Here is a 19,779-nt window from a genome sequence, read left to right on the forward strand (position 1 = left end):
ACAAAAACACGCAAAGTTCCACCTCAACATTAGGAAGAACTTTACGTTGAGAGCGTCTGAGCACTGGAACAGATGCCCGGGGATTCTCCCTCTCTGGAGACATCACAAACTCACCTGGACGCGTTCCTGTGTCACCTGCCCTGGGTGACAGTCTTGGCAGGGGTTTGGACCATATGATCCCCAGAGGCCCCTACCAACCCCAACTATCCTGCGAGTGCCTTCGCCGCCGCTCGGTGCGCGGGCTGGGCTCCGCTCTGCCCGGGGAGCGCCCCCGCCTGGGGCGGGACGCGGCGGGGACGGACACCGAGAGGCGCTCAGAGACACCGGGGGACAGACACCGAGAGGCGCTCAGAGACACGGGGGGCAAACCGGCCTCAAAGAGGACTGTAACACTACGAGAATGGTGCATCGACAGAGGGGAAAACAGGGTCTCTTTGGAAGTCGCTTTGGTAGCGACTTCCGTGGTGCAGGTGAAAGAAGATTGTCAGCACACACTGCTTCTAAGAGCAGCACAGCCAAAAGCAAACTAAAAGAGAAATTGTGTGCTACTAGCGACAGAAAGTGAAGTACTCGCTTTTTTTTCAAGGCCCTTTCGTCCACGTCTCCTTCCCCTGTTTGTCCTACCCTTATTTATTCTCCACTACACCTTTCAGCTGAAGAGCTGATACCTTGTTTTTCTGCCTTTAGCACATGAGAGGGGTTTTGCATATTGGAAACTCCCACAATACCTCTGAAATCCTGCAACAATTTATTAAGGGAGCAGAGAAGCTTTGCAGTGTTGTGAGATGACCAAGTCTGTGTCATACGCAGAAGGAGCACTGAAGAGGCAGGGCTGGAGCCACAGGTGCCGTGACAAACTATCACAAAAGATTAGGATGAAACTTCTGTTCCAAAAGGGGGCAAGTGTAGACCTGAACAATTTTTCTGAAACTCTTCATGCATAAATAATGAGGCTTCATGAAGCTTCATTTTTCTGTATTGTCTATAGCTACCTGTATTTTTAATCTTTGAAGAAAGACATAGAAAAAAGAAGAAAAGGAACAGTTTCATGCCTGCAGATAATACAAATGTATCATGTTTGAACTTCTACTGCTTTTTGTTACTTTTAATTAGTTTGTCTTACTAAAGAGATCTGCTTCCAGGGATGCTTTAGTAATAAATACAGAACATCTGAGAGGCTTCAGGGAAGGATCACATTGGCTTTCTTTTCTTAGGAGCAGAGCTTCAAGTTGCTGCCCTTACTTTCAAAGCACTAGCTGTGTCATCCTTATATACCTTTTCCTTTATTTCTTCCTTCTGCTTCTCACTTTGGGCCATCTTTCACAATGCCATAAATGCTTTAAGCAACCTCACAATAAAACGTTTCCCTATTTTTGTATTTATTTTGCATACATGAATACAAAATTAAAATATCTATATTATCACCACATATTTCTTACAAGTTTTATAATGAAATAGAGCTATTGTCACCCACCTACTCTATAACCCATTGCAATGCAACACAGAGTTTACAGTTCAGTTTCACTCTTCAGCCAGTTAGTGCAGGGTTTTTCTCTGAATCTAAGTAAGAAAACAAATAATTTAATAAATTTAATTATTTAAAAAGAAAAGGAAAGGCCAACAGAGATAGCAAGTAAATCAGAAGCCATGATGTCCATGATTAATCCTGGATGGACTTCTCCTTTGGCAGGCTGCCATTCCATTTCTGGAGAAAGGCTCCTCTTTGGTTGCAGTATTTTAGTTTTCCTACAAGAAAGCAGCTATACCATGAAGGATGTTCACAAGAGAGCTTTACTCCTTGTATGCTTCTAGATAAGGGCAAGGCCATGCAGTTGCTCTAATCACCTGCACTCTGTGCCAAGGATCTAGTGAAGCTGGTCCCACTTCCAAAGGTTTTGTGCACCACAACCCAGGCCCAGAGGCAGCACAGCACAGACCTGGGCCTGCTCCACTTAACTATACCTTGAATCACTGACTCCTGGATGTACAGGGCTCTCTTGGCCAGGATCACTGTGGGAACTCAGCACATCGCTCCGGATGTCCAGAGTTACCAGGAGAACCCTTGGGGGTCTCAGAAATCCTGGAATGTTGCCAAGAGTGTTTGGTGGCTTGATTTTGATCCATCCACAGAAGTGACAGCAGTTTGAGAACATGAGAATCACTTTAGAGTGAAGGGTGTAAAAGGGACACATTTATAGGGTGAAATATAAACTTCAAGGTTTTTGGTACAGGGGGGTTATGGAGACAAGATGGAGGGATCAGGGCATGTCTCGTCCTTCTTCTTTCTTCTTCTTGTCTTCCATCTCCTGTGGTGATGTTGGCACTTGGGGATTGGTTTATGGTGAAGGTGCACTTGCCAACATGGGTGAAAAGTATTGGAAAATAAAAGTAAATATCATGTGCATAGATTTTAATATAAAAAGACATGACCGCCCCGTGAGTGGTCAGAGTGCCCTTGGCTGCCTTGCAGATCAGACCTCTGTTGGGCAGACAGAAAATTTTGTAGATAAGAAACAATAAACAATCTGAAGATCGAAAAGCTGAAGAGTCCAGACTCGTCCTTTGAAACGCGTGCCACCCAAGAACCACTCTACCCGTGTCGGGGCAGAGACAGACAGCTGAACCCGACAGATCACTACACTTTCCCTGCTTCCATCATCTCCAAAGACTGTTTATTTTTCACCCATGTTTTGCCTTTCTTGCACATCCCAGATTAATAATGCTGCAGTGCATTTTGGACTTTGAAGTGTGGAAATGAGAAAGAGAGTGTTGCTGATATCGAGGTTTTGTTCTCTTTTCTTTTGTTTTGGTTTGGTTTTCATGTCATTCCTTTTCAGATAACCTGCTGAAATTAATGATTCAGAAAGCATGAAACATGTCCCATCTTAGGGCTGAACACACTGGCAAACAGCCTTGCACAGAATCACTGAACTGTTTTGTTTGTGATTTTCACAGTATAGTGTTTTTTATATCCTCTCTGTGATGGGACAACCTTTATTGCACTGACACTTTGTGTTCTTCCTCTTCAGACTAGAGCATACTGGTCAAATTTGAGATGTATGACTGGGGAACAGAGTGCACACAGAGAAATGAGAAGTGGAAATAGTAAACTATACGTGATGGGTTGTATGTTTGTTTTCACACAGTAACATGTTAAATGACTCTGTTAGCTGACCAGCAGTCCTAAAAATTTGTTCCTTAGCAGCTTTCTTGCACCCCTGGTTCACTTCTTGAGGAAACTGCTCCCCAACTCTGAAAAGCAGTGCAGCAAGCACAGGTCCTTGCTGCATTTCCATACAGATTTTATTTACTAGGCTGGCAAAACACAGACACAGGAGAATTAATTAATGTGCTGATGCTCTCAGATGGGATTCTTGCGGATCTCTCTGGATTACCATGAGCAACTGCCAGTGAGTGATCAAAGCAAATGTTCATGTTGTTCTGAACTGCCTGCAATAGGAATTCTTGCAGTTACTAGTTTGTTGTTGAAGTTTCTTTCATACTTTGAAGGCAATAACCATGTAATTTGTGGATGGTGTGAGTTGGATTGCCTCCTGAGCTGAGAAATGCTTTTTGCTGCTCAAAGCAGCACTGAAGCAAGCTCAGGTGGTTTCTTGAGGTATCCTGTAGCAGGGAAAATATTCCTATAACAGAGAAAACTTTATTTTTGACAGGCCTGTTTTTATCTGAATGCAGGTATGGCAGGAGAAAAAGTGAGAATTCACTGCTGGTCTTCTTCTCTCAGAGGCTCCTAAAACCTGCTAGTAGTTACTTCATAGAAAAGCTTCTGGATTTCTGTAGCTCCGCAGAAGGCAATTGTACCCTGCTGTAGCCAGCACAAACACTGGGTTGTGGCTAAATGAGAAGAAACATTTCTAACCAAGGTGTTAAATCACCTGTACATATGCTTCTCCTTAATCTTACCAGATGTAGTTTTAGGACAAGAACAAGTCTTGTTTAATGCACTTTGTTTTTCTTGTGACTGAACCAGTTTGGTTTGGTTTTAGTTCCAAAATGAGAAATCAGCTGCATGTGGAGTTTATATCTATGAACCATACAGCTAATTTATGTCAGTTTAGACCACAAACTACCAAAATGCATCACTGTGGAACTGAAATCAGCTGAACTACTTTATCCTCAAATGGATAAATGCTCATTATTGGATGGCCCAATTAAGATTTCTATTACAGAATGAGATTTCTATTGAATGTAGAGTGGAATTGGAGCATTAGAGAAAATTTTGTGTTTTGTTGGTAAGTAACTGTAGCAAAATGCTCTCCTTGAGCTATTCTTAAGACACTAATGGAATAGTTTCAGTGGAAGAAAATACTGCCCAAAATCAGGGTCCAGAACTGAGGGGATTAATCATTAGTACATGACATGACATGACATTGCCCTTATTTCTTCTCAATCTTCCTTTTTTTTATTGTAAAAGAGGAGTTGAAAATACGTAATGTTGTTTCAACTGTTGTATGCAAAATAAAGTGGGGTTATGGATATTTTACTCAAACTTTAATTCTTCTGTATTTCTTAGTTCTGTGTTTTTCACTTATTTGTGATTCACTCCTGATTGAATGACTGTTATTTGTATCTCATTTAAGCTTTTCATGCTCTAGTATTAGATTCCAGTTGCACAATGAAACGAGTAATTACCCAGTGCCCTGACAAGACAGAAAAAAGAATTTGAATTCAAGGTAGCAATTTGGGCTGCTCCCTGACCTCAAAGCAGCACTGAAGCAAGCTCAGGTGGTTTCTTGAGGTATCCTGGGTTTTCTTTGGCTTAATTGATTTGATTTGAGCTTTAAATGGTTTTCTTTGCTATCTGTGGTTCACAAAGCAGTCTTTGTGAACCGATGGACCAAGGTTAGACTTTGTAACCATTTTAAATATCAAAATTAAAATTAATGCATTACTATGAAGAATATAATTTTGGGAGATGCCTCACCATAAAGAACAGTGAGGTTCAGTTATATTCTTTTAGAATTCCCCAAATAGTTTGGAAAACTCCACTGTGCTGTTATCCTTTGTTTGAAAGCTGTGTATATCTATTTCATATCTGCTTTAGTAGAATGTTTCAGACAGACAAAGAGAGAAATTATCTGGTAAATAGTCCTGTGCACCATATCAGTTCAGATACTCTGTTATCAATTTAGTACCTCTAAACATGCTGGAGATTCATTAGCCACATTTATCTCCATTTCTATTTACTAAGACTTGTCACAAATATAAATGACAATGAAAGGAAATTAGTGAGTCCTCTGAAATCTGTCAGAGATGTCTACAGTCCATACAGTTTTTGTGCTTTATTCTCTGTGCCTCCTTATCTGGTACATTTTCTTCCTGGCCCAATAGCAGATTGCTGAAGTCTTTCATATCAATGCTTTTATATGATTTAGAGAAACACTCATAAAAATAGCAATAACATCTTAGAGTTATTTAATAATAAAAAATATGTATAGTAATGTAAAGTCACTTGTTCAGCTAAGTCAAAACTAGCAACTTATAAAGCACAAGCATCATACAGAGATTGTTGTGTGAAAGTTTAAGTCTTGTCATAGTTCCCTATTTAGATTTATAAGGCAATTTACTATTGGGATGAACAGATGGAGCAGTATCTTTTCTAGGTCCTTATGGATTAAAGCTTTCAGTTATGCTTTGGTCAGAAGTTAATTGATTAAACAATAGGCTCACTGTCTGTCTACATTTCTTTCTCTCTCTCTTTTAAAATTAACTGGAATATGTGACTTTGTCTGATAAAATACGCATTTTTGTCATGTTCTGAGACTAGGTATGTATTATTTTTATTATCTTTTCAAAAATAATTAAACCAACTCTGTTTGTGACACTGAAGACAAAGATGGTCTTGGATTCACTCTAACTCTGAAATAATTTCTGCAGAACTGCTGTGCAATCAGTAGCTCTCCATCCACAATGTATGTAGTTGATAATACAGTGCTAGTATTGTCCATATTCAGTAGCATCCTGGGTTGTTTGTTTGTTTTTTTTTCCTGTAGGTTGTTATTTTGTTTTAGTTTTGTTTTGTCTGTTTCGCCTGATTGTCACAATCATTCTGAACTCTAATCCTGTTCTCCGAATTCTCTAAGTGCAAATTCTCTAAGTTTTCCAGAAAGGCAAAGTGAAGTTTACCTTGAATTCTTCCCAACTGTGTCAGTATAAAATTACATTGGAAAAACCCATAAATTACAAAAACTGCAAAAACGGTGAAATCCATGCTTTGCACACAAAAAGATCTTTACTGATCAGTGCCGTCTCTAAAAGAGATGCCTTAAACTTCCCGAGCTTAAACAGAAGAAATGGATTTCTAGAACGGTAATGAAAACTGCTTGAAACACCTGTTACTCTTTAAATAATTTTTAAAGGAAATGTTGTTATGTCAATCGTTGCATCCCGAATGCCATAAACGCAAGGTGACAACGGCTGCATCAGTAAAATCCTCAGTGAAACAGAACGGCTTGCACACTTTTATTTAACAACAGGATGTAGGGAATACGGGAAAAGTTCCAAGACGGATACAGAGGATGCACGGTAACGCGAGGCAGGAGCGCACGGTCCGTCCGCTCCCGCTGGCCCTGCGGCGGAAGGAAGGAGCCGCGGCGTCACCGCCACGGCTGCGCACACGGCGCGGCTGCCCGGGGCTTTTCCCTGCTTCTCCTTCCCTTCCTCCTGCTCCTTCCCTTTTCCTCCTCTCTCCGTCGGCTCCGATGGCGGCGAGTGGCACGGAGAGGGCCCAGCAGCAGGTGAGCGGCGGAGGGGGCCGCGGGGAGAGCGGTGACTTCAGAGGGCTCCTGGTGAGCCCCGGCCCCCGAGCGGCTCCGTGCCCGCTGTGGCGCCTGCACCGCCACACTTCAGGTGTTTCTTTTCTAGGTAAAAGGCACTTCCCTGGTTTTTCTTTATGGGAATTTGCTGAGTATCCGCTCCTCCTGAGGACGAGCTTAGTGCCGAACCCTCGGGGTCTTTGCCCTGCCGGGGTCCGACCCATCCAGCCAGGAGCAGCGCCCGACTGGGAGCTGCAGGGAGCGTGTTGGCACCTGCTCCCTGTCACTTTGCTCGCCTTGTCACTGCTAAGGTGACGGGATTATCCAGAGAAATTCAAAAGCTGTTGTGTCTGTGTGAGAACTGAGCAAAGGTTACTTACAAAATCATAGGATCAGTTAGGTTGGAAAATACTCTGAGATCATCGAGTCCAACCTGTGGCTGAACACCACCGTGTCAACCAGACCAGGGCACTGAGTGCCACATCCAGTCTTTCCTGCAATACCTCCGGGCACAGTGACTCCACCACCTCCCTGGGCAGCCCATTCTAATGTCTAATCACCCCTTCTGTGAAGAAATTCTTCCTAAGGTCCAATTTAAACCTCCCCTGGTGCACTTGAAGTCTTGTGAATCAGGACTGGATCCCCAGTTCTTAGGGCCTTCCTGTGAAGTGAATCTTGTCACATCTGTCAATGAGTTGTAGAAGAGAAAGTCTTTAAAAAGATGAAAATATGATTGCCACACAGAGTTGTGTTGGTTTTATGGGGGGGGGATATTTAATTTTGCTTTTTTTCGTTGTTTTAGATAGATGAAGTTGAAGCCCTTTCATCGATCTATGGTGATGATTGGTGTGTTGTAGATGAAGATGAAAAAATCTATTGCATTAAGATTAGTGACTGCCTGGATCAACCAAAATGGACCCTCTGTTTGCAGGTATAGTGGTGGTAAGAAGTTTAGCACAAATTTTTCAGTTAGACTGATGCAGATGAAACCCTTTAAATATGGTTTATTATCTACTCAGATGATTCAGAAGCTTTTGGATTGAAGTCTGTGATAAGATTTTCAGTGATTCTTCATGTAACACATTGGTGCGCTTGTGACATATTCAGTAATTGCATATCCTAATTCCACACCTAACCAAAGCATTTCAGTGTATTTCACCAAAGACTAATTTCTTAAATGCTTTTACACTGGGGACTTTGTGCCTCAGTGAATCTACTGCAGTTGCATCTAGATTTGCTTTCTGGAAAGTGTTGAGACAAAAGGAAATTTGGATCAACTTAATTGATCCATCTCCTTACTTTATGTTTCAGAACTGAAAGCAGTAAGTTTACTTAGTGTAAGAAACATGGAAGTGTCTACTTAGGGAAATGTGGTACCACTTTTTTAAGTCACAGTAACCATGTGTGCAGCTTCTTTCAGTTTTTTTCTGTATTTTATTTTGCATCCATATGAATTGCCCCATAAAATGTAATTGTATGCATTACCACTATTGGAGTTTTAAATGCAGATATTCAGTGTTTCTTGTAATTCTGTGATAACATATCCAACTGCTTTCTTCATTTGTAACGCTAATGTAGTGCTGGTGCATGGCATCAGAGTCCTTCAGTAAAGCTCATCTAGCTGAAGGTAGTGCAGTGAATACATATCCTGATTTTTTTTCAGGTGATTTTGCCACCAGGATATCCAACTGCAGAGCCACCTATTTATCAACTAAAGTAGGTGATGTTTTCTTGCAAACATTTGTGTTTGATGAGTTGCCACTCTTAATTGTTTACCTGTAAGTGGAAGTTTAGTTAAAATACTCCTTGAATTAAAGTATACCAGCAATGGGGGATGTTTCCAGCAAGGATATTCTATTCTTTATCCTGCTTTTTCCAAGATGTTTGCAGCTGGAATCTTGATGGTTGGCAAAGTTATATTTTCAAGGTGTTCATCACATTTATTTGGGAATGTTGGAAGCAGCATATAGCACAATTTTCATTGCATTTCTTTTCATTCTAGTGCTCCTTGGCTTCGAGGACAAGACTATACAGAACTAGCAAATAGCTTGGAAGAAATATATTTGTAAGTTTGAGACTGTGGAATATAGTAAAAAGAGACAATGTATTTTCAATTTCTATCTGTTCTGCACTTGAATGTTAAAACACAGAATGTGAAAACATTTGGTTGTCTTAGAGCATAAGTGGAATACCAGTTTTTCTTAAAAGTTAAAGGAAACCTAGGTTTTAAAATAAACACATGCAGAATCTCTTAATTGGAATCTGGAGCATTGTGGACTGTTTATTATCACAGTGTGCAGCTAACACATAATACAGGGCATAATGGATGCATGAGAATAAACAGCATTTAGAAATACTCAAATTGCATGATTTTGAATTGCTGTGAAAGGGGGGTGGAAAATATAGTAATTTTATATGGTTTATTTATTTCTTTTAGATCTCAGAGATTATATAAAATAAATGAAATGAAAACATAAGAAAGCACAATCATGCCCCAGATAGTGAAATCTGAGCATCTTGCATAAGAAATGGTTTTTAATGCCATAAGGAAGAGACCACTTAGCTTCCATAAGGGTTTTTTACTTTTATTAACTGGTTTCTTAGTTAATTAAGCAACAGATCATTTAAGCAAGTAAAATTTAATTTGAAGTGTTAAAAACGCACAAGGATTTTAAGTGAAAAGTTCTGTGTGATCATATTCACCACAGTTGTTCAGTGGAGCAAAAAGGACAGAGGTTGTCCTTAAAGCTGTCCAGATTCAAAGGATTTGATGGAGTCTCTGCCACAGGTAGAGCTGCTGGTTCCTTTTTTGTTCCCCCTGTGCAATCCTGTAGGCTGTCAAATTGTGCTGGTTCAGCTCCCTTCTCTCTCTATCAGCTGCTGGTCAGAGTTCTCGCTGGTCTGCTCTCGCTTCTGTTTGTTCAGCAGGAAGTGAAAGTGTTTGTATTTTAGGCCATATATATACCTTAGATCATTTTAATCAGTTTGAAAACCTGGAGTAATCACTGATGTGCACAGTATTTGTGAAAACCTTTTATCAATTCAATGCCTAAATGATTGTCAGATAACAGAAATGCTCTGCATCATTTATGTTTGACCAGGTTTCTAGTCTCTAGAGATCTAAGTTGTGTAGTTGTGCAGTCTAAACCAACATGAACTATACTGTCAGTTGGTATGGAAAAAATGGATATTTATAGATCACAAGTCTGTTTTAGGAGACACAAAGTAATTTACAACTATTCAGAAACTGTCATTGGGCAATAGTTGGACAAATTGCTGTTTACTTTTTAAAATAGGGAAATTTTATTCTTCTTCTAGTCTCTCTCCATCACTAAAAAAAAGTCTTCTGATGTTAAAGCAGTGCTTCTGTACAATAAGCCGTGTGAAATCAGGATGTTGAATTGTTCTGGAGTCCGTCTGGATTTTGAAGTGAGAGCTACAAATTCATAAAATCCTTATTTTTGCTTGAATATTTTTTCTTAAAATATGTATGCTTATTTGAATTTGATTGTTTCCAGCAGTAGTGCTGTATACATTAAGCAGAGTTTAAATATGTACTTTTGTTACTTACCTGGTGCCCAGAAGGTGGCAGTAAGAATAAAATTAATGAGAAACCATAAGATATCTATGGCCCTAAATCTTTGGTTTTGTTTCTTAGACAGACATGCACAATTCATAACCATTTTAACCATTTGAAATATGTTTTGAGTTGTTTGGGTCCTGCTGCACATAAAGGAAGTATTTATTAACTCCTAACGTGCGTATATAAAATGTGTTCATCCCATTCTCCTTCAGAACCTCAATACACACCTGTGCCCCCTGAGTGAATCCTCCTAGGTCTAAATCTTTACCTCCTGCCTATTACCCAAACTGTAGTGTTCCAATGCTCCACTGACCTACTATCACAGTCCACTGATAAGTTTTTCACCCAGTGAGCTACTGAGACAGAACTTCACACAAGCCTCTTTATCTCACTAGCTTATGTTCCATTTCTGTGTGTCCAAAATTTGTATATTATTTTATGTACTTTCCAAGTGAAATTTGCAAAAGTGATTTCTTCATTTACCATGACCTTTTACTTCCAGACAGAACCTTGGTGAAAGTATACTGTATTTGTGGGTGGAGAAGATACGAGAAGTTCTGGTAGAAAAGGCACAGTCTTCAGATCCAGGTACTTCAGAAAATACATGGGGCTTTCATTTTCCTTCTTTCACTGCAAAGTAAGATTTCAGTACAAGTTACTTTAGGCCCACTTTTGAATTTGATCTAAATATCAGACAACAGTCTCCTGTGTCAGGGCTTACTGTTTTACAGTGGCAGTGTCCCTTTTTAAAAAGCAGTAGGGAAAAGAAGGTGGGGGTGGCCCCTGAACTGGAACAAGGTCCGCAGTTCTCTCAGGAATGAAATTATTTGCTTGAAAGGACAGTGCTGCCCACAGGTACATTATGTTTTGCCCTCCATTCTGCAAAGGATTATTCATACCAGTAATTAATTTCTGGTGTTGAGTGCACTGTTGGAGTATTGGGATTCAAGAGAAGATAACTTCAGTATACTATGCAGACAAATGACCAAGTATTCCATCGTTTTACTTTTCTGTCCTTCCATTCATTTTAATGTATTGGGATAAGAAGTACATAATCAGTAGAGCTGCAGTGATTCTTCTGCTCTTATTCTTACAGAGTTTGTGTAAATTCACAGTTGTTGTTTCAAAAAATGGTGGGAGGTTTTGTGCATTAAAATGCTAAACTGCTATGAAATGTGTGAGTGATGTGTGCATGCACTGTGGTAAAAGGAAACAGAACTACTTTTCTCTATCAGGGGTGTTACCTTTGTCCTGTGAGAAATAAAAGTCTGAAGAAAAAAAAAATTAATTTTCAGTGTGGTTTCATGGTAAGGTCTAGTGTTAGTCTTTTGATAAACTATGCATTTTGTTGCTGCATCATGGATATTGGAGAAGTCATTCTTCACTGATGTGACTAAAAGTGGACACTGAGAAGTGAAAACTTTACTGACAATATTGGAAGTTTCGGTATTTTGGCCACAACCTTATGGCTTCCATCTTTGAACATGCTTTATTACCCCTCTGTTTTTTCATGGAAAATACATATATTATAAAACCTGCATCATAAGCACATCATAGCCCTCTAAATAGGAATGAAACTGTGATATATTAATTTGGCTCTAAATACAGATGTCAAAACCCTGTATATTTCCTCCTTTGTTATTGACTATTATTTTTTGGACATTCTATGAATGAAGGAAAACAGGATTTTTGGAATCCCAGAATACTTGAAGCGTGTTGAGAGAGATGTTTCAAATCTAATAATTTTTTATCTAATAATTTTATATTCTCATGAAGTAGCACTGAGCAATAGCTCTACATTTTGCCCCAAATGATCAGTAAATGGCTGGAGTTTCTGTGAAAGATCAGCTTAATTTGATCCCTAAATTCAGATTAAAGATAGCATTTTGAATGTTTAATGGAAATAGTAAACACTATTGTTCTTTTTTTTATTAGAAATACTGTTACTTAGTATTGAAACAGAAGGTCTTATGGAAAGATCCCATGTTATGAGTATTTAATTTTTCATTCTCAGGAATTTTTAACTTAATACTGGGCTTAGTACTTTTGGGTTTTCTTGTAATTAATGTTGCTATTCTGCATTTAATAATTTTTCATGTCAAACTGTTTTGAACTGAGAAGACAGAGACTTTTGGGAAGAGTTTGAAATTTTGTTTTGCTTGTCTTGCAAAAAATGTGTAATAAATTCTACTACTTGTATCTTAATAGAACCAGATATTAAGAAAACCACTGAAGAAGTTGATGAAGATGATGGAGATGATTTTCTCCTAGACTATCAGCCCACTCAGGAGGATCAAACTAAAATGTTAAATTTTATGACATCTGAATGTCAGGAAGGTAAAAAATACGCTCTGTTAATTCTGTTGAAATAATTTGAATGAGACCTGAAGATTCTGGTCTTCTACTCAGCTTTAGGATAAAATTAGTGACAATAGAATTACAATAACATTTAATAACAGTCATTAAAAAATGCAATATATTATTGGTGGGTTTGTACATTATTTTCTACACTTCACTTTAATAAGTCCCTTTTCTTAAAGTTGAGACATTCTTTACTTTTGTAGCCCCAAGCATTGTTTCTGTCCTCTTAAAAGAAAAGAAACACTCCCTTGTTTGTGACCCATAGATGAAGAACTGCCCCCCATACATCATGGAAACCCAATCACAGATCGAAGGAGCACTTTCCAGGCACATTTGGCTCCAGTGGTGACAACCAGACAAGTTAGTAGAGATCAGTTCTTCTCTTTTTGCCTGTACTTTGAGCTTGACAAAGTATTACTGGAATATTTGGGATTTGCCAGATATGTTGGTCTGTCTGTGCATCTTTCTGTGCTAGTACTGTCTGAGTAGTCATTAGTTTCTCACTTTTGCTTTTACTTCTGTTCCTGCTATTCTTCACCACTCTGTGCATTAGATGGAGGAGAATAAGAACACTGTAATTTGACTTCTGGATGTTGTCAAGTTTATCATAAGATGTTTGGAAGTTACCAAGTCTATCCTGTGTTAGCTGGAAAAGCTAACACATAAAATGGATTTATATATGTCTTCCCTCCTTCAGAAAGGAATTCTGTTGAAAAGCACACTTGGATTGTGCATAGGTAAATCTTTATCATGACCTAATTGAGAGGGGTTTGGAGCTTCTTTTATACATTACTTTTCATCTGTTACCATCAGCCTCCTTTGATCATCCCCTTTTAGTGGGGCAACTACTGTTCTTTTCTTTTATTAACTCAGAGTTAAACCTTGAGAGGATTTTTCTCTTTCTTTTTATGCAATTTTAGGGTTTTTTAAAAGAATTTTTGGTGAGAGATCTTGTCAAGTGCTTCTTGAAGTTCCATGTAAGCTAGGTCAACTACATACTCAGTGGCTATTAAAAAACACTGACAGGTTGATAGTGTTTTTAGGCTGATTTCTCTGTACAAAAGCTGTAATGTTTGAAGCCATCTGTGTTTTGTTTTGTTTTGTTTTGTTTTTTCTTCCCCCTCAATAATTTGCTTAACATGGACATAAGAATTGGTCTCTAAATCCCAGCATCCTTTCTGGAGCACTTTGACCTTTCAAGTTCACATACACTGTACATTCATGGAGTTTTGTGTGTTTAGGAACAATCTTACTCACAAATCATGACAAAGGGGTGAGAGTATTTTAAAATGAAAAAGATACATTAAGCCAATGATTTCCATTTCTTCCCTTTCTAAAGTAACAGAGTTCATTTATTATATATATATAATCTATCTATCTATCTATCTATCTATCTATCTATCTATCTATCTCTGTTAAAGACTCACTTAAAGAAGAGGCAGCTGTAGCACAAAAATTAATCTTTAAAGTTTCCAGGAACCAGGTAGCTGGGAAATAAGTAATGTCAAAGGCGATGATCATTTCATATGAATTGTCCTTTAAGTGCCTGGATTGAAACTTATTGTTTTAACATACTGTCCATGTTTATGAAAGTGTTTTAAGTAATATGAGTTGTCCTTCAGTGTTCAAAGTAGAAGTGTTCAAAGAAGATAAATGTCTGAAGCAATATTCTCCATTAATAACAGGGGTTTTTTAATTGAGATATCTTTTATTTGAGGTGATTTTTGTCAGTTGGATTTCTTCAAGAGGAGTTGGAAATAGCACAGTATCGCTAGGGCAGATATTAAATATGTCTGTTGATTACTCCTCTGAGGCATTTGTTTTTGTATGGAAGGCAGTTTACTTGCCAGACATGTTTTCCCAAGCTTTCTCAACTTCAGTAATGTTTTGTATTATGCACTAAAATGATGTCTTAATCAAAAGCTCTTCTTTTTGCTAGACCATTGGAAAGGGTTGAACAATTGCCAGTTTGTTTACTTAGAAACATATGATGAGCTGATATTGGTAATTTTTTTGAATTTGGTACTTCTTAAGAGCAAAGAGATCATAGATATGATGGGAATATCTGTTTTCTGGGAAATACTGACACTTTCAGACTCCTAATAGGATGGTTTTTGTTTTTACTTTATTTCTGTGAAGTGGAAACTGAAAAAAATCATGTTTGAGGGAAAAGGAAAAACTTGAAATGTAGTAGGGCTTTCTAAACATCATATTTTTGTGAAATAAGTAAAAGCAGTGTCTAGTGGGAATATGTATGTTATGTTCTTTTCCAGCTTAACTTTATTGTTAAAAAAAGTAAGCAGGTGCAGTTGATACTGAATACTGACTAAAAATATTTTCTGGATCTTATGGCAATTTGACACTTCTACATCTTGAGCAATAATATAAATATACACAATGTAGAAATTCAAGAGACAAGCTGTTTTCAGTATCCCAGGAAAATTGTTTAAAACAAGTATGAGAATACTGAGAAGCTGCTTCTTGAGTTAACAAACATTTTATGTCAAAGCATAAAATTGTTTCATTGTAGTATTAGAGAGATGTTTGTTTAGCAGTGATATTGAGAGGGATGTTTGAAAGCTCTGTTATAAAAGGAAGGGTTTTTTTCTGTTGGTTTTTTATAGGTTAAAAGAGTTCTTGAAAAATTATATGAGAACAAGAAAATTGCAAGTGCTACCCACAACATATATGCATACAGGTGAGATACAAATAGTGATTTTTCATTTTTCTTTTTAGTGTTCTTTCACAAATGAGTGCAGGACATGAGAAAGAAATTCCTTCCTATTAAATTTCTTGCTATTAAAAGAAATTTCTTGCTTTAGGGAGTAGGTTTCTTATTTGTATGGTTGGTGTTGCAGGTGTTATTTTGAATTTGAGGTCAAGAAAGTAGAACATAGAGTAGGAAATAAGACAGTGAAGCAGCATTAGGAATAGGAAAAAAAGTGGATCTGAACATGTGTTAGTATACTTTTGTAGTATGTCTGAGCATGGAAGTGCTACATCATCCTGAATTAAATGTGTTTTTATTTGGGTGAAGTAACTTCTTTTTCCCCCCAACCTTATATTTAGAAATAGCTGAAAATGTTCAGTTGAAATAAGAGTCGAATCAGAAAGCCTGATGCAGACATCTGGCATATGAAGTTTCAGCTGAAATACAAGAAACTTCAGGGATTATGAGAAACAGGTAAAAATGAGTTTGGCAGTCACCTGCCTCTGGCAACTTTTCTGAACATAGTTTATGTGAAATGAATTGGTCTCAGTCCAGTGTAGGTTTTTCCAACCAGTGTAGGTTTTCTGAGGAATGTAAGTGACAATAAAAGGGAGGAACTGTAGGAATCAGTCATCTAAAAAACCATGCACAAGTACTTATCCATTCATGCCCATCTTGCTGTGATCCTAAGGAAACATGAAATGAGAGCAAGTGAAAGCTTATTTTACCAAAAAGTAAAAGCTTCTACCTAAGTAAAAAGTTTCTGTAAAGAGGGTGTTTCTGTTCTCAGAGATGATGATCTGGCTTCCTTCACTCATATTACCCAAATCCACTTAAAAAAAAAAAACAAAGAAAAAAAAGGAACAGGCACATACTTACTGCTTCCTCTTTGTCATCTAGTACTAGAAGCCTCTTTCTCATTGTGTCACCTGTAACTAAGTTCAGAAGTTAGGAAGTAAGTTGGTAATAAACCAACTTATTTGTCAGTAGACCTCTGAGCATGACTTATGGAAAATTAGGCCTGGGCAGCTGTCTTCTTTATGAAACAATACACCCAAAAGTTCACTGCAGTGCCCCCTGTGGAGGGAGATGACATGGAGAATCCAAGGACAAATTTCAGTCATAGTTTCATGTTGCTGCTGAAATACAGACATAATTAATTATTAATAATATTTTTGTCCAAGTTTTACTTCTAGGGTTATACCATTATTTGAATCTATATCTGGTAGAGTTGGTTTCAGCTAGGTGCAATTATTAGGCTAAAAACCTGGGTATTTTTCTGTTTAGGGACTTTAAACTGATAGTGACTGGAGTTTACCAGAACTAGCTAAAGTCTGTGTAAAAGCTTCTCAAAACTTGTTCTACTGTACAGATAAACACTTGTGGTTTACCCTGTGCGTCATCCTGTTTTCATGTAAATATGTATAATAGAGAATTAGAATTGATGCACACGTGTATGAAAGATATAAGACTTCATTAATCATGTAGAAATACTAATTGATTGACATTTTAAAATCTATTTTATGGGTTTTTTTTTTCTTTTATAGAATATACTGTGAAGATAAGCAGACATTCCTACAGGATTGTGAAGATGATGGAGAGACAGCAGCAGGTGGACGTCTTCTCCATCTCATGCAGGTTGTAGAAATTAATCTCTGGGTTTTGGAAATCTTGAATTTATATTGATTTTAAAAATCACTATAATGTAAATAAGCTTGTAGAAGACTATTTTGATTTTTGCTCTCCTAGCAGTCAGCCAGATGATTGCTTTCTCAAGGTGAAAGGAGATACACAGACTGTAGCACTTTCAAGTCTCAGATCATAGCAAAAAATGATGTTTCATAGGTGGCAGTAATAGTTTAAATGGGTTAAAAGATAACTAAGTTTTAAATGCTGTGCTTCCTGTGTGGTGTAAGGTACACAGAGAATGAGTACTGGGAAAAGCTGACTGTCACCATATAACAGCTGACCTGTGCACAACCTTTCATGTGGTTCCCTTGAGTAGGCATAATAGAGAGACACCAATATATGAACTTGCAGAGTAGAACTTCAGATACAAAAGGAATGAAGGAGCTAAATTGTTTGATAATTTAGTCTGTTTTGTTGTGCTGTTTTCTGTTCTGGGTCCATAGCCCTCATATTTACATATATTTTAGTCTTCAAGTGTTGAAATAAGATTTGGCAAAGGTGCTACTAAATGTGAGTGAGTTGAGATTGGTAAATTTGGTTCATAATGCAAGCCCTAGTAAAACCATAATTAAAGCAGCACAACTACATGAGACAGCTGTGTGCATCTTAATGCTATGCCTCAAGTCATTTAGCTGTGTGAACAGACAAAATATTTATTTTTGTTTTAGATTGATGTTCCCTTCACAACAGGAGTTTTATTTTCCTGTCCTTTTTTTGCTTGAATATTCTTCTGCTTAATATGTTGCACTCTTATTCCTGGAAACTTTTCTTCCCCCACCCATGTTTCCTTTTTTTTTTTTTTCTGAAAAAAAAAAATACAGTTGATGGAAACATTTTGACATTTTTAATTTTGAACTTTTTCAGACTTCTAAAATAACTCAAAACAGACTTGGGAAGGTTAAATAAATAAACAAACTTAGGTTATGTAATATATGCAAGTGTATATGCTAAGTGTGAAGACATTACTGTTATGAAAATAATGTAAAGCTACAATTTGGCAGTTACTGTGCCTCAATTTGTTCTAAGATGATCAGCTTTTTTTCAGCATGTTAGTGCACACTTTTGAAAGTTGTCTAGGCACTTAATATTCCATAAAAATCCCATTTAGAACATGACCTGAATGTCACTTTCAAATGTGAATGTATGTAAATTATGAGGATCATCATTCTCCATCTGTAATCCTAGTTACTGGGAATATTTCCATTCTGGAAGAATAGTAAGCTAAGGATAAGAAAAGTTCAATTTTCAGCCATAGGAAAAGATTAAAGTAGTTTATGGGCTGATTTCTGGATGTTCATAGATCTTGTAGATTTTTTTGTTTTGAGCTCTTATGACATATGTGTATGAAAATTAGGTAATTTAAAACATTTATTGTTGCTGAACTTATAGGGTTTTTTGTTGTTGTTTTTGTTGTTGTTTTGGGAGGTTTTTTTTTTTTTTAATAGAAATGAATCTTGTTTCAGATCAGACCAGCATTTCAAAATAGCACTTTCTGGTTACAAGAAACTGTATTTTGGATTAGTACCATCCTGTTTACTGCTAGGAGTTGTTATGCATATACTTTATGGCAAATACATAAATGTAGAGTAGAAAATTCCTGTCACAGAACATGGCCCTAGTCCTTTTCATTTTAAAATTCTAAGAATATTGCTGTTTTCATGAACAATGATTGACTCTCTGAAAGTATTGTTCAGATTAGTCAGATATCTGTTTTTTTCTCCTTAACAAAGATGATTAATGGTTGTTAACATGCAGATATTAACAACACTAGCTTGAGGCATTTTGTATATCCATATGTATAATGCCTTTGGCCTGGCTGTTATTAGCCTCATCCACCACCACTTCAAAAATGTGAATAGACAATCAGCTTAATGACAGAGTAACAATTGATCATACCAAAGGATAAAAAATGTAACTCAGTAATTTTTAGAAATAAAAGATAGTAGACCTTTTCTGTGTTTCAAATTGGTGTCAGCAGTAAACTAGGATCAATTAAAAGATAACAACTTGTATTGCTTTCTATTATTCACAGATCTTGAACGTCCACAATGTGTTAGTTGTGGTGTCCCGCTGGTATGGAGGTATTCTCTTGGGACCAGATCGTTTCAAGCATATAAACAATTGTGCAAGAAATGTACTTGTAGAGTACGACTATGTACCATCCACGGTATGTCTCGTCCCTCCAGAATGGAGGCATTTGCATGTGAACTTGTGGGACTTAACACTGTTAGATGAAGCCAGAAGAAAAGTAATACAACCTGTGTGATTGGATAAACATGTCCAAATTTTCGTAAATCTCTGTGAACTGTGAATACTGTTCATATTAAAAATAATTCTCATGGGTAACATTGGGAGAATACTTGTGGTTTACAAGAATATTTTTAAAATTTTGCAATGCATGTTTTTCATTTCAGGAAGAATCATCTAGACAAGCTGGAAAGAGCAAAAAGATAAGGAAGGACAACAAAAAGAAAACAGAACACTAATTTATTTTTAAAAAACTTTAAAATTTTTGCACATATTTATACAAAAAAACCCTGGACCTTATTGCTTTATCTTATAGAATGTACATGTCGTATTCAGAAGAGAATTCAGTAAAGCCATAGATATATTTTCACCTTGTTTTGTGATTTTTTCTGCTGTTCTGAAGTAGAGCTTAG

At 37.4% G+C, this 19,779-nt stretch overlaps 1 protein-coding gene across 1 annotated transcript; it reads left to right on the plus strand.

The window, feature by feature from the left end:
- The first annotated feature begins 6,524 nt into the window (after positions 1-6,524).
- IMPACT (impact RWD domain protein) lies at positions 6,525-19,736 on the plus strand. The gene is made up of 11 exons (XM_071418406.1): positions 6,525-6,758; positions 7,579-7,707; positions 8,440-8,492; positions 8,779-8,841; positions 10,862-10,947; positions 12,568-12,696; positions 12,986-13,080; positions 15,345-15,418; positions 16,978-17,068; positions 19,152-19,286; positions 19,534-19,736. Exons 1-11 carry the CDS (start codon positions 6,540-6,542, stop codon positions 19,603-19,605), a joined length of 1,146 nt encoding a protein of 381 aa, XP_071274507.1. The 5' UTR covers positions 6,525-6,539; the 3' UTR covers positions 19,606-19,736.
- Positions 19,737-19,779: the final 43 nt, after the last annotated feature.

This window comes from Agelaius tricolor, unplaced genomic scaffold (assembly GCF_023055355.1).
Source record: "Agelaius tricolor isolate 1412-34295 unplaced genomic scaffold, bAgeTri1.0.p SCAF_2, whole genome shotgun sequence".
Taxonomy (NCBI): domain Eukaryota; kingdom Metazoa; phylum Chordata; class Aves; order Passeriformes; family Icteridae; genus Agelaius; species Agelaius tricolor.